At 48.5% G+C, this 14,561-nt stretch overlaps 1 protein-coding gene and 1 long non-coding RNA gene across 2 annotated transcripts; one reads left to right on the forward strand and one right to left on the reverse strand.

The window, feature by feature from the left end:
- Positions 1–467: 467 nt before the first annotated feature.
- LOC118501326 lies at positions 468–6,917 on the reverse strand. The gene is made up of 2 exons (XR_004903960.1): positions 5,844–6,917; positions 468–5,194 (listed from the first exon to the last, which is right to left on the reverse strand). It is a non-coding gene; the product is annotated as an uncharacterized LOC118501326 (long non-coding RNA).
- Positions 6,918–7,224: 307 nt separating this feature from the next.
- On the forward strand, positions 7,225–9,598 carry FJX1 (four-jointed box kinase 1). The gene has a single exon (XM_028517621.2). The coding sequence runs from the start codon at positions 7,362–7,364 to the stop codon at positions 8,673–8,675; it is 1,314 nt and encodes a 437-aa protein (XP_028373422.1). The 5' UTR covers positions 7,225–7,361; the 3' UTR covers positions 8,676–9,598.
- The last annotated feature ends 4,963 nt before the right edge of the window (positions 9,599–14,561 follow it).

Raw genomic sequence — 14,561 nt, forward strand, 5'->3', positions numbered from 1 at the left:
GCACTTCTACCTGGTTTTTACCCACCTCATCACTGAAATCCCAAGCTGTCTACCTCTGCGACCACTGTTCCCCACCCGTAAGTCATCCTTTGCCGTTGCACGTTCTTCCAGCCTATTGAGTCCAACCGCGATGGCTTTTCCCGTGTCTGGACGTCCCCAGTCTCCCACTTAGCCTGCTCACCATTCTGGTGACATGCGTCTGCGCTGCTGTGAGCCCCCAGTTACAAATTACTTACCTGCTGGCCATCACTCTAATGTAAATGGATTTTAAAAAGCAGCAAAGGCATATATTTTCATTTGGAGTTAAGGCATCCATTTTTTATTTGAATCTGAGTTTGGTGTAGAAGAGATGGCAGGAAAAAATGGCTTTGAGACTAATATAGCTAATGACGATGATGGAGGTCCCACGAGCAGCCGATATTTCACTTGCAGCCACCTCTATCCCGGCTTCACTCTCTGCGGTGCTCTTTTTTTTTTTTTTCACAGCCACTTCCATTAACACCCACCGTGTATGATGGAACCATTATGATAATATCACAGCTCTCGGCAGCCATGATTGGTCTTGACACATTATCACCCTAAGAGCTCAGCCACATCGCACTAGTCCTATTTATAATAACCCTTGGCACCAAAATAAAACCTGGTGCATACTCACAGGCCACCTTTCATCTGAGGAAATCAGAAAGCTTTACAAGCTTAATTAAGCTTCAGCATCTCTCTGACTGATGAGATGCGTGGGGCCTCCGGAAGCTGAGGAAGAGCAGCATTCTAATTGCACAGTGAAGGCTCTGGCTGGTAATGAACAAAGAAACCAACGAAGCCTCCTTTGGCGGCAAACGTCTGTTGAGTGAACTTCTTCAGGGTGGGTGGAACCTTCAGTGAGTGATGAAGGGGTCGTGGGCAGTGTCCGATCTGGCGCTTCGCAATCTGGGCAGGGGACCTGCGATTTGTTTTTGTGAAAAGAGGATTTGACCAACCCAACACACTCAAGCATTTTGTAAGGACGAGAACACCGAGCTCCTGAAAGGTGGCATGTGGCTGCTGAGCTCACAGGCTGTTCCCACTGCTCGCCCGAATGTCCTTCTCCCCCAGACCTCGACCTGCACACCCAACTTGCCCTTCAGGATGCAATGTCTGTCCCCTTGGTGAAGCCTTCACCCTTGTAGACTTTGTTGCTGACTCCTCGGTGCCCTCATATAGCTTATATTTCTAATTGATAGTATTTATTGAGCACTTCCTAAGTGGTTAATATGTATTTCCTCCACACAATATGTCATGAGGCAGGTGCAGTTAGCATCTCCATTTTTCCAATGAGTTCACAGGCCCAGAGAGGTTCAGGGACTTCGCTAAGATAGCACAGTAAGTGCACGGCTCAGCCTGGCTGCGGAACACATGTTGCAAAAAGACCTCAGCACACGCCTCCCCAGTAGCACAGTTGTGACAGGAGGTGTGTTTACATGCTTGCCCCCCTCTCTGGCTGGTAAGCTAACCATTTGAGAGGTACATCATTAGGATCTAGAGGCTGCGAACAACAGACACCCCCACTCCGAGTGGGCTAAACTATAGCGGAAGTCCAGAGGAAGGGCAGCTCCAGAGCTGATTGATTCGGGGCCGTGGTGACATCACAAGGATCCAGGTTCCTCCCATCTTCCTGCTCTGCCACCCTCAGAGTGCGTACTTAACTCCCCTTGCACTTATGCAATAACTGTCCCGACTCAAGCCTCAGATCTGGACCTGAACCACGGAGCAAAGATGCCGTATTGTTGTCTGCGGTTTTTTGTCATAGCACACACATATTTTCCAGAAAACCTTCCCGTGGACTCTCCTTCAGGTCTCACTGGCCAGAATGGTGCCACGTGCTTATGACCATGCCCAAACCAAATGCTGGCAAGGGGACGGAAGGCACCATGACTGGTTTAGCACCGTCAGGATTCAGCCTCCCCTCCAGCAAGAGGCACTGGAGCAGGGGCGCAGCAGGTATGGACACCTACCGTGGAGAAGGAAAGGTGAAAGGTGAAGAGGAGACAGCCAACACTCCCTGATCAGGCCTTGCAGACAGAGCAACTTTGATGCCCTGTCACTTAGTGTCCAGCTCTTTGGCCTTTAGCGTGTGAGTGGTAAATGTCAGTGGGACTAAATTATAGTAGAGAAGGAAACTCATGGCCCCAAATGCCCGGTCCAGAGTCTTCACTACCATCCCCTCGAACTACGGTGTGATGACATGTGGCTGAGGTGTGCGTCACAACTGCTCTAAAATTCACTAAGTTCACCAGTGCGCTAACCTTTACATTCTGGTCTCTAACAGGAAACTTTTCCAAAATCAGGTCAAAAGGAGGGCTACACGGAATAAAGAGAATCATAACAACGTTAGTCTCCTCATAAATTAAGGGTCCGTGTCAACCTTGACATTCTTTCCACAACACAGTGCATTCTTAAAAATGGGGCTTGTTCAGGCAGACAGGTGAGTTGCAAAGACTCCTACATTTCCTGACTTCCTTCTAGGTATCCAGTAGGATTTATCTGGAACCAGATGTGTATATACTGGCCCCTGATAGCCAGGTGTGTGAGGATGAGATCATTTAAGCAATTCTTGGGAGATCCAGATCATGGTCATATAGAGAAATAGCAAGAAAAAGACAATGATCTCCAAGCACAAAAACAACACACCCTGGCGGGGAGAAAGAATGGAGAAGAGGGAGACATGGACAATGAAACTGACCCAGGTGAGAAAGCTACCCAAGGTCACAGAGCCAGTGACAAAGCAGGAGCCATACCCAGTGCCAAGGCATATTACAGTCCTCTCTCTGACATGGTATTTCTGTCTCCTCCTTTTCATAGAAGCATCTAGAAGGGTGTGTTTAAAAGCCTCTGTCTTTGGGAGGGACTTGTAACTCAGAAGACCCAGGAAAGCCTGGTACTGACTGAAGGAGGCAGAGTAGTGAGAGGAGGAAGGCAGCTGCTCAAGGCTGGCTGGCTGGAGGCTCTGGCTTTCCAGGACGGCTGCCCCAGGAACCTCGGCAGGGTCTCGCTGGCCCAGCTCCATGGGGAGGGACAAGAGCAAAATTTTCAGAGAAGATGCCCATCTGGGCATAAAGAGGGGAGCGTGGGCAGGAACACCAGTTTATTCGGTCTCTCAAGACCCAAGTAATGCTTGCTCGAGGACAGCAACAAGAAAAGGAGGAGACCCCATCTGGGCAATGAAAGTGACACAGGAAGAAAAGGGAGTAATGATAATAGCGAGCCCTTTGACAGCCATTCCAGCACCTAAGAGGGACTAATTTAATCACCACAATAATAAGCTATAGGATTTGTAACTATTAGTTATTACTATTAATTGTGAGATGTTATGTAATTCTTATAATTAGTATTAGTAATACCAATAACATTGTCATTACTGCATGTTGCAGCTGAGTACACTGAGACCCAGAGAGGCCAAGTAATTTACTCAAGGTCACACACCTGGTTTGTTTTAAAGCCAATCTGGCTTCAGAGTTCATGCTCTTAACCATCTCACCTAGTAGCAACCCCAGAGAACATTTCAAATCAACATTTAATCTGAGTTGAGTCTACTTTGATTTAATGCAATAATTTTACGTCCGACATTTTCCTATCAGTTTACAATTTGTTGAGAGTTGTGTGCCCATCATTCTGGAATCTCAGCCCTACCACTTACTTGACTTCAGGTCAGTTACTGGCGAAGCCTCAGTCTTCCCATCTGCGAAGTGGGGACAATAACACCTGTTAGGAGGGTTAAAGTCCTAGGCCAAGCCCACCACAAGCACTCACTCAGTAAGTGTCTGCAGCTAATGTTGTGATGATGAATGCTGTAATGATTATTAATATCTCGCTAGAATGTCACAGCAGCAGTATGAGGTAAGATTTTCTGTCCTCATTTCTCAGGTGCAGAAACCGACACGCAGCGCAGAGAAATGACTAGCCAGAAAGGAAACAGCCAGAAAATGGAAACACCAGACTTGGAAAATGTTCCAACCCCAAGCCTGCTGCCCTGCTCCCAGCCCTGAATCCCACCTCCTCTCTCTTCCTCGGGAGGCACTATTGTATGAACCAGTTCATTCTTCAAACAAGACCGTGAAAACCTCTGAGGCAATTGGAAGTCGAGGCTCAGGGAGAAGCTCTGAGGAATTATATTAAGAAAGTTTTCAAGGTGAAAATCAGCACCGATGTAGTGACAGATAAGCGGCACCTTGCCTCATCCCCAAGCAACGGACAGAGGGGCAGATGGGACCAAGGACAGTTACCAAGGTCACACACCATGATGAGCTGTGCTACCCCGGAAGCCACAGTGGCCTGACCACGGGTGTGTGCTGGGGTGTCCTCAGACCAAGGGGTGACGGGGAGCAGGAGTGTGTTCCTCCAACAGGTAAAAAGAGGAGCGTGTTAAAACACAGTCTAAAATAACCAAACGCCACTTTAAAACAGCATTCCATGTCGGGTTTGTCTTTTGTTTTTTTGCTTTTGATTTATTCCCTTGGTTTTCTGTAATGCTGCATGTCAATGAACTTGTTCAAGCCTCTGTCAGTGCTTCCTAGTCTGATACTCTGTGCATTCAGTCCTGCCAGAGGTTCCACGGTCGAGTCAGTCTGTCTTCTCAGGTGGAAGATCTCAGCCGACTTCTGTAAGGCGCAGGTTCTTCACTGGTACCAGTCATGTGACTGGCAGGTTCCAGGAGCCAGGGTATCTGGATCCGAGGCCATCCTGCCCAGATGAAAATTCATGTGCTCCCTCCTACATTAAGCAGAAGCTTCACTGATATGTGTTCCTTTTCATTCTTATTTTGTATCCTTTTGTAGTAAGGCGTTTTAAAAAAAGATTTCATATATGCTACTTGCAGAGCGTCATATCACTCACATTCCAATGATTTATTCAGAAAATTGCTAATGAACACCACTAAGGGCCACACATTGATGTGGTCAGGCAACCACAAAGCAGTGACAGAGTCCTCCTGGAGCTCACAGTGACCCATCCCTGCCGTTATGTGTAGTTGTCGTTAACAGCTAAAAAGACAGGGACCCCAACTACTTGGGATTTCCCCATAGAATCTAGGACACGGCGTGGACCATGGTAGCCATGTAATATTCTCAGAATTGAACTTAAACCATTCATTGTTCCATTAAAATTATACTCCGTTTTCTCTAATTTGGTGATATTCTACTTATGCCCACAAGGTGGAGATCTTGCTTACAGTTTACCCAAGTTGAAAGTAATGCCTTTGGGGAAAGAAAGGGGGGAAAAAAATTCTCAGCGGAAGTCACAACAAAAAGACAAAAAATGAAGTGGAATTTATTGAGCCCCTCTTTAGTATGATATACCGTGGTAGCTGTTAAGAGAAACGGAAAGGTGAGAGGACACAGTCCCTGCCCTCCAGGGAATGTTAGGGTAGGGAGCTTGCACAGAGCGGGAAGACAGCACCCCTCAATGAATGAACACGTTTTGATGTGTCCATATGGGAGCAATAGTAATCTCGTCATCAGATAAGATCTATAAAAAGGCAATGATATAGCCACTGTGTGATGCAGAACAGATGCACCAAAGATCAATATGGAAACACTCAGGGTATACTGAGTGGGCGCCGGGAGGCCCTCTGTGTGGTCTGATGCCTCGGCTCAGGCACAGACATTAGGGTGTCTGCCCTACAACTCCAGAACGTTCATTCTTTGGTGAATAAAATATACTCAGTGCCAGCTGGTGACCTAACACAGTTGAAACCCCCATGTGCAGCTGATGGGGGATAAAAGGAGAGAAGGAAACACATGTAAGGAGACATTTAAAACTCCTGCTTTCAGGAGGTGGAACCCACCACCACCAGCAATCATGTGTCTTACCTGGGAATTGGGGTTTGGGTCTGGAACACACTCTGGTACAGAGAGGGAAGGAGGGGCACCCCTTCTTACCCAAGAGCTTTCCTGGTATTGCACCAAAGGTGCCTGCGAGACAACGTGGTTTGCTGTTTTGTTATTCATTTGTTTGTTTTCTTAGTTTTTGCTCCTCCACCCTTCCCCCAATTATTTATTTTTTTCCCTTAAATCATTACAGCATTAAGTCAAATGCAATATAGAGATTTTCTTTACGCGTTGAGTTGAAAATCACATTTCGGTAATAAAGTGATTGACTAAATCACAGTTAGTAAAAGAGAGAGAGAAATACTAACAACTTGATAAAAACATGGAGGGAAAATCAAGTGGCATGTTGCCAGAAGGCCCGAGTTTGAACTTGAATTTCTCCTCTTGCTAATTGTGGGATCTTCAGCAAACATCATCCCTGTTCTGTGCCTGTTTCCTCATAGAATAGTACCATTTCTTTAGAGAAATCCTCCCTGACACCCCTTCCCCCCCACACACCCAGCCCTCCACCCCACACTAGGTCAGATCCTGGGTTATAAGCCTCTCATAGCAACTTGAACATCCCCCTACAAGGTGAGCTCCATGAGTCCAGGACCCTGGATCTGTGGATTTTACTGAGACCAGAACCGAGGACAGGAGCTTTGTTGAGCCGGTGAACGAATGAATTGACGCTGACCTAGGTGCTCTACTTGCACAGCGAGCTTTAAGTCCCTGCCAGTGCCTTGGGAAAGCCGCAGGGACCGGTGGTGGCGAGCACGCTCCGGGAAAGTGGGTGTCGGTTCCAAACGGATTCCTCTCCCCTCTGGAGTCCATTCCTCGGTGGCTCGGCGAAATTCCCAGAGGTTTACATAAGGCAGAGTGAATCACACCGCCTGAAACGAAGAAGGCCGAGGGACCCGCCCTAATCCTCGCCCGGCAGCACCCAGAGCACCGTGAGGGTTGGTCTGAAGTGTAGAGGAGGCCAGACGCTGCCCAGGCCTAGAGACCCCCGCGACCGCTCCAACCCCCACGAGCGTCGGGGGCGCGACTCTCCCAACCGCCCGACCCCAGCTCAGTACCGCCCCCTCCGACGCCCCGGCGTGGGCGCCGCCCGCTGGACTTCTTCCCCGTCCCTAAATCCCCGACCCACTGTGGGGCCGGGTCTTCAGCTTGGAAGAAGCCATCGCCGCTTTAAGGGGAAGAGGAGGAGAAGGGGGCGGAGGAGTGGGGGGCGGGGAACGCAGCGGAGGAGGGGAGGGGGGATCCCCCTCTCTCCCACGTGGTCCGGACGCCTGTGAATCGAGCCCGCCGGAGGGTCTCACAGCGAAATACAAAAGCAGCTGGGAAGCGGCGGCGGAGCGAGTTCCCAGCGCCGGGCAGAGCCCCGCACCGGCTCACAGCCGCGATGGGGCTGAGACGTCCGGAGCCCCGGAGCCAGCAAGCTGCCGGTCCCTCCTCGCCGCCGGGACCCGGGCACCCGGGCTCGGCTTGAAGAGGCGGCAGCACCAGCACAGCCGGAGCATGGGCAGGAGGATGCGGAGCGCCGCCACCACCGCTGGTCTCTGGCTGCTGGTGCTGGGCTCGCTGCTGGCGCTGTGGGGCGGGCTCCTGCCGCCGCGGACTGAGCTGCTCATCCCCGGGCCGCCCGAAGACGGAATCCTGCCGCACCCGCCCGGGAGCAGCGGCCCAAAATCCGCGCCTCGCTTTCCCCAGCCCCCGCTCCTGGCGCGGGACGCCCGCGGCGGCTCCTTGAAAACTTTCCGGTCTCTGCTCACCTTGGCGGCCGGCGTAGACGGTCCGCCCCGGCAGCCCCGGGACAAGCGCAGGCGGCACGTGCCAGCCAGGCGGCCGCGGCTGGAGGAGCGCCCTGTGGTGCACGGCGGCATCTTCTGGAGCCCCGGCCTGGAAGAGCAGGTGCCCCGGGGCTTTTCGGAGGCCCAAGCGGCGGCGTGGCTGGAGACGGTGCGCGGAGCCCGGGTGGTGGCCCTGGAGCGCGGGGGATGCGGACGCAGCTCCAACCGGCTGGCGCTCTTCCCCGACGGCACCCGTGCCTGCGTGCGCTACGGCATCAACCCCGAGCAGATACAGGGCGAGGCCCTGTCCTACTACCTGGCGCGTCTGCTGGGCCTCCAACGCCACGTGCCGCCGCTGGCACTGGCCCGGGTGGAGGCTCGGGGCGCGCAGTGGGCGCAGGTGCAGGAGGAGCTTCGTGCGGCGCACTGGACGGAGGGCAGCGTGGTAAGCCTGACGAGCTGGCTGCCCAACCTCACTGACGTTGTGGTACCTGCGCCCTGGCGCTCGGAGGACGGCCATCTGCGGCCCCTGCGCGCCGCCGGGGACGAGCTTGCTAACCGCAGCCAGGCGGAGCTGGTGGACCTGGTGCAATGGACCGACTTGATCCTGTTCGATTACCTGACGGCCAACTTCGACCGGCTGGTCAGCAACCTCTTCAGCCTGCAGTGGGACCCGCGCGTCATGCAGCGCGCCACTAGCAACCTGCACCGCGGCCCCGGCGGGGCGCTGGTCTTTCTGGACAACGAGGCGGGCTTGGTGCACGGCTACCGGGTAGCGGGCATGTGGGACAAATATAATGAGCCACTGCTGCAGTCGGTGTGCGTGTTCCGAGAGCGGACAGCGCGACGCGTCCTGGATCTGCACCGCGGCCAGGACGCGGCCGCCAGGCTGCTGCGCCTCTATCAGCACCAGGAGCCTCGCTTCCCGGAGCTGGCGGAGCTCGCCGACCCCCACGCTCAGCTACTGCAGCGCCGCCTCGACTTCCTCGCCAAGCACATTTTGCACTGTAAGGCCAAGTACGGCCGCCGACCTGGGACTTAGCATTATCCTGAGGAAGAGAGAGAAAGATCCCTGGCTGAGGAGTGGGTGATGGTGAAAGGGCTCTCGCCTCTACCACCGCCTAGGACCAGCCGGCCAACGCCCAGCCAGTGGCGTGAGGGAGAAGGCGGCAAAAAAAAAAACTTCCATTTCACCCACCTGCCCCTTTCTTTCAGTTTCATGCTGTTTCCTTTCAAAGTTCTGGGAGAACTCACCGAGGTGAGAAGTATAACATCCCTTCCACCCAGTCTATTAAAAGATTATTTTTCTGCGCCAGCAGGGAGTTTGGATCGGAAGAAACTGGCTGCCGAGTTTGGCCCCCCGGTGGCCGTCTCTGTGGGAGATGCATCCCATTCCTTGCCCTCCTCCCCCTTTCCCAAAAAGGAAAACTTCTGTCTGAGCCTTTGAGCTAATTCTGCAGTTTCCTCCCAAACGCAGCTCTGGCGGCCCGGAGGCGGCCGTGACACTGGCTGGTGGAGCCCCCTTCCTGTCTTCTCCCTTTGTTCCAGCTGGTGGTGGTGAGATCACCGTACGGAGTTGGGGAACGGATCCGGATAGGACAAAGACGTCAGGACCTCCAGAACCCAGGGAGCCCCGCAGACCCTGACTGTGTATTTGACTTGTTCTTCACCGCCTGTCTTTTTGGCCTGAAGGCTGCAAATGAGGGACTGACTGGCTGTGTGCACTGAGTCACATAATGAATTTCTCTCCCCTCCCCCAGTCGACCAAAATTTTGACAATGATGATGTTCAGCAGAAGAAAAAAAAATCAGTTTCATGCACTTTACTTTGTTTTTATTTTAATTTTGTAATAAGAAAAACTTTTTTTATTTGACGAAATTTGCCTAGTATGTATATATGTGCATAAAGTGTGGTGTAAATATACTAAACAAACTTATATTTCAATAAAAGGGAGTTTAAAATTTACCATTCAGTTCCTGTGGTTTTAAGTGTTTGAGGTATCTGATGCCCTGCCTGGTTTTAGAATGAGCTTTGGGGTTTCCCCCTCGTGGGTGTGCTTTTGAAACAAAGGATGCATATGTACCCCATTTGTAACTATGGAACTTAACAGAAGCGAACAAAGAGAGAACAGATTCCCTGTTCTCACAGCAATGAACCTTCGTGCTGCAAATTTCAGAGTTCAGCCTAGAATGTGGGAGAAGGTAGAGAGAGGGAAGGAAAGTATTCTATTTCCTGGAAAATAAAACTTTGATATAAAGGGATTTCACTGTAATACATTCCTATATTAATCATGTGGCAGCTATGATAGAACCAGATGTGCAAACCAAAATGACAAATGCCCCCTTTTTAAACTTAACTACAGTGGTCACATGTTGCACATTTATTTTCAGCATTGTAATTACCATGCATCGCAATGAGTACGAATAATAAATAAGAAGCTGAACTCGTTGCAAACCAGTAGGGAAAGTCATTCATTAATTCTTTGCTTTCCTGGCATAAATTCCATTGCATCCAGGAGATCGTAATCTCCCACATCTGGAGTCATCATCCACTTCTGTTAGGAGACTGTACTGTGTTGTTTTGTTGCGGGGGTGGGTTTCCAGGTACTAATTGCATGCTCCCCCTCCAAGCAGCCATTGTGAGACAGTGGAAGTGTGCAGTACTTTGTGTTTGACATTTGGGCTCGCTCTTAGGTACTGCAAATTTAGAAAATACGTTTGGATTGCCTTAAACTGCTTTTGACCCCTGGGGGAGGGGAAAGGTGGCTCTTTTGTTGGACAACCCACTGGTCTTTTATCTTGGCATTTTATTTGATATCTGGGGCCAAGTGATCTTGCCTATTATCTTCTTTTGATTTAATGACGTTTAACTCAAAGCAGCTTTTGTTTATTTTAATTTTTTTTCATTTGACTAGCATTTATAAACCTAGAGTTTGATAGACTCCCGAAGATATGAAATCTCCATGGGTTCCCTTCTCACTGTGTATTACAACACTGCATGTAATATAACTACTATTTGATGCCATTCTTATGTTTTCAATGCCTTCTGCTAAGCCAAATCTTATCTCAACTGAAAAAAAAATAATCTATAAACTTTGTGGTGACAGCCAAATTTTTTTCACAATACAGCCACAATGTACTGATAACAACAAATACATGCGTTTTTCAAAACATTGTTAGTGTGAGATCTCTGATAATTACCTTCCAAACAAGAAACATTTTCCATTCCTGATAATCAATGAATAACTGTGTGAGATTTGCTGCCTAAGTCAACGGAGGCTGCTCCAAGAAAAGGGTAACTATTCAGCAACTTGCATGTTTACCCAACATGTTCATTGAGGAAAACGATGAGCAGAGATAAGTCAGAAGTTTCACAGACTGTGCAGGAAATACGCCCTGACTCCCATAGAACTTCTGTGCCGGTGAGTTCTGGGCCAACGGCATTCTCCACATTCCTCCTTAAACTTCAGTTCCAAGCCCAGGCTTGACCAGGGTTAACCCAGAGCAAGAAACTAGACATAATTTAAATGACTTCTTAGATCCTTTGGCGAATCGTATCTGCCTGTTTAAGAAATAAGTTTAATTACATGGTGGAGTTGTTAAGGGAACCGAGTCTTAATTACAGAGGACAGATTTTCCCTGTTGCTTATTCTACATGGATAATCAGTAGTCTGTGGCATGGAAAGATCAATTAAAGTTTCGCCATGGTCAGTGGATGCCACTAGGGCCAACTCATTTTTCACATGAAGAGGGGAATGCCCTCCAGTGTGCAGCATGATGTGGAAAGAGTAATGGGTTCTGCAGAGAGACTGTATTTTGAATTCTGCCCCTCACCTATTCACTTTCAGCAAGTCATTTAACTTAGTTCCCTCTTCTAGGAAATGGAGATTCAATCAGAGTATTGTGGGATTTAAATGTTAACATATAAAACATAAGGGCACCTCATAAGTACTTCCAAAAAAACCCCTTACTTCCTATTTATCTTTAGGCGGGGTGGAAAAAGCTCTTTCCTTTCTTGCACTTTGGTACACTTCTCCTAATTTCATCATCAAAACTGAGCCTACAAGTGTTCAAAGTCAGGTTCAGTTTTTGAAGTGTGTTAATAAACTAATTCAGCAAATGATTGAGGACTTCATCCAGCGCTATGGAAAGTCCTGGATCAAAAGGCCAAGGGCACAGGTTTGACCTCTATTCGGGCCTGAGTGGGTTGTTTCAGGATCTAAGCAGACTCCCTGCACCAAGGGAGCTATACCACAAATATATGAGGAGATTTAAAAAAAAGTAGATAGCTCCTTGCGAATTCATCACCACTTCTGGAAAGCATCAAAAAGTGATGAATCTTTGCAAGAAGAGCAATCCTCCCAATTCCTCTGCCAAGAGAAAGTAGGCAGTTGACCTCTTCTCCCTGGATTTGACTTGATTAATTCACATTGTCAATGACATAGTTCTAAACTCTATTAAGAGTACTCGCCCTCCTGAATTAGGAAGAAAAACAAATTATTCTAACACATCTCAACACTTCTCAACCTTCTGCCTGGACTGCAGCTAGCAGGGCCCTCTAAGGCCTAGAGGTTCATTATGTGGATTAAACGAGTAAATATTTGTGATATTCTCAGAACAGTGCCTGACACATAGTAAATGTAATATAAGTGTTTGTTTACTGGTGGGCCCGATAGTTCTCTCCTCTAAGTCAAAACCAGAGGCACTTGGAGTCCCAGGCAGGACCCTCTTTCACAACCCTCCTGTACTCTGCAGTCATAGAAGACCTTCTACATGCTTCCTTCCATCTTGGCTCAGGAAGACCAGCAGAGTGCCTGAGCCTGGCAGGAATTACCTAAAGCCCACTGTTGTCAGCCAGTTGTCTCCTTTCTGAGAATGCCCTCAGTCTAAGTCTTGACATGCACCCTCTCTTTTTCACAGGGAGGCTGTGATTCAAGTTCTCATGTGGCTTACTGACTGCAGGGAACTGTGGGATCTTGCACCATCTGAGCTACCCAGTAGTCATGGATGATCTCAGCCTGGGCACTCATTGTTTGTCCCCCAACACATCCGCCCCAGCCCACAGAACCGCTGATCCTATATGGTGTAAGGTCTGGAGTAGTACTAGATGAGGAGAAAGAGGAGTCCATTTGATGCTGAAACACAGGAATTGCTCCAGAAGAGAGTAGAGTGAAGCTGTCAAGGGGGTCTGGAAAGCCCAGGGCAGAGTTGACACCCACTTGCAAGCTTGCTTTGATCATTAGAGGACATTGGGAGTCAAGAGACCTGAGCTACTTCTGACTCACGTGTGACTTGGGAAAGTCACGTGATTCCCCCTCTCTGGCTCCAGGTGACTTACCAGGAACAGGAGGTGTTTGATTTGACTGGTAACTTTCCAGTGTGTGTGTGTGTGTGTGTGTGTGTTTTACCAAGACTTACAGTAAGTCACAGACTGCATTGTGACCCAACAGGTAGGCACACACACACACATGCACACTCATACAGCTGAAACCAAAGTCTCACAAAGCAGTACATGCCACGTACTTTTAATGCTCAATTCAATCTTGTTCTATTTGTCCTCTTCCTCTGCCTCCCAATGCTAAACTGATTTCAATTCATGGGTGTGGCACAGTGCACACTGTGCAAAGCACCAGGGTAGGTTGGACGATCGGTAAGCTCCTTTCCAGATCTGAGATTCTAGAGAGATTCCACTTACAACCATTTTACCACCTACTACAATTTCCCCCCAAAGGGAATACCGATTACAATTGTGTATGCTCTTTAAAAACAAAAGAAGTGATTTTTCAAAATGCAATTGGAAGAAATGCTCGAAATCTCATACAGGGGCTTTTTTTTAACATCTTTCAAGTCGCCTGAATGTGAGACCTTTACTTTCGGTCCGTTCTGACCATGTGTGAGCAAACAGTGCGATTGTGGGGCTTGGGAAGGGAAAAATGCATTCTTTGAATCCCTGCCTCAACGTAGCCTACGGACAACTCCAGAGGACAGTTTCTTTTCTGTGTAGTCATAAAGATCAGATGTAAGAGTCGTAATTTTTTTATGTGATTGTTTTACCAAGTTCTCTGTCTGTGTCCTGCTGCGGGGGAGCCTGCATCAATAAACTGCGTCTCAGCGCCGCCTCGCTGGGGTTTTTCTTCTCGGCAGGACTCCACCCAATACAGTTAAAGGAATGCTCGTTGTATTTATCTTTTCAACTTTCTTTCCATTTTGGATATGTCTTCTTGACACTTTCAGAATTTTTCTCTTAATGGCACCTTTATTTTTTTTTCAGGAGAGTAGAGAACAAACTATTCATCAAATAACAACAACAACAGAAAAAACTCTTCCCTCCCCCTTTCTTTGATGCCATATGGTATCTTTTATAGTTTTAACAGTTATTTTACACCCTACCCAGAAAAATTAAATAGCTCATGTATGGAACTGGCATTTTTCCAGTGTCAGCTCATAGATTTTACTTTGCTGAGAAATTGCAGGCTAATAATAGAGAAGTGTCACTTTTTATTTGATGGTCCTACATCATGCATTTGTCTCTGCCTGTTGTAAACCTTCCTCTCAATGTACTTTTTTAAAATGCCCATTAAGGTCTTTGTCCTCATCCTACAAATGGCCTGGAGAAGCAAAGCGAGTGGGAATGACCACCGCCAGGATCTTTTTCTCTTTGTAGTTGTGATAAAATACACATCCTAACGTTTGCCATTTTAACCATTATTAAGTGTACAATTCGGTGATATGATACTATGAATGTTTCGCAGCCACGCCACTATTTCCTAACGTATTCATTACCCCAAACAAAAATTCTCATCATTAAGCAATAACCCCATTGCTCCTTTCCCCCAGCTTCTGGTAACTTCTAATCTACTTTCTGTCTCCATGAATTTGCCTATTCTACATATTTCCTGTAACTGGAAGCATGCAATATTTGTCCTTTC

Source organism: Phyllostomus discolor, chromosome 6 (assembly GCF_004126475.2).
Source record: "Phyllostomus discolor isolate MPI-MPIP mPhyDis1 chromosome 6, mPhyDis1.pri.v3, whole genome shotgun sequence".
Lineage (NCBI taxonomy): Eukaryota > Metazoa > Chordata > Mammalia > Chiroptera > Phyllostomidae > Phyllostomus > Phyllostomus discolor.

Bases quoted from the DNA above. Each gene is read 5' to 3' on its own strand.
- FJX1 (XM_028517621.2), top strand. From the start codon at position 7,362: ATGGGCAGGAGGATGCGGAGCGCCGCCACCACCGCTGGTCTCTGGCTG.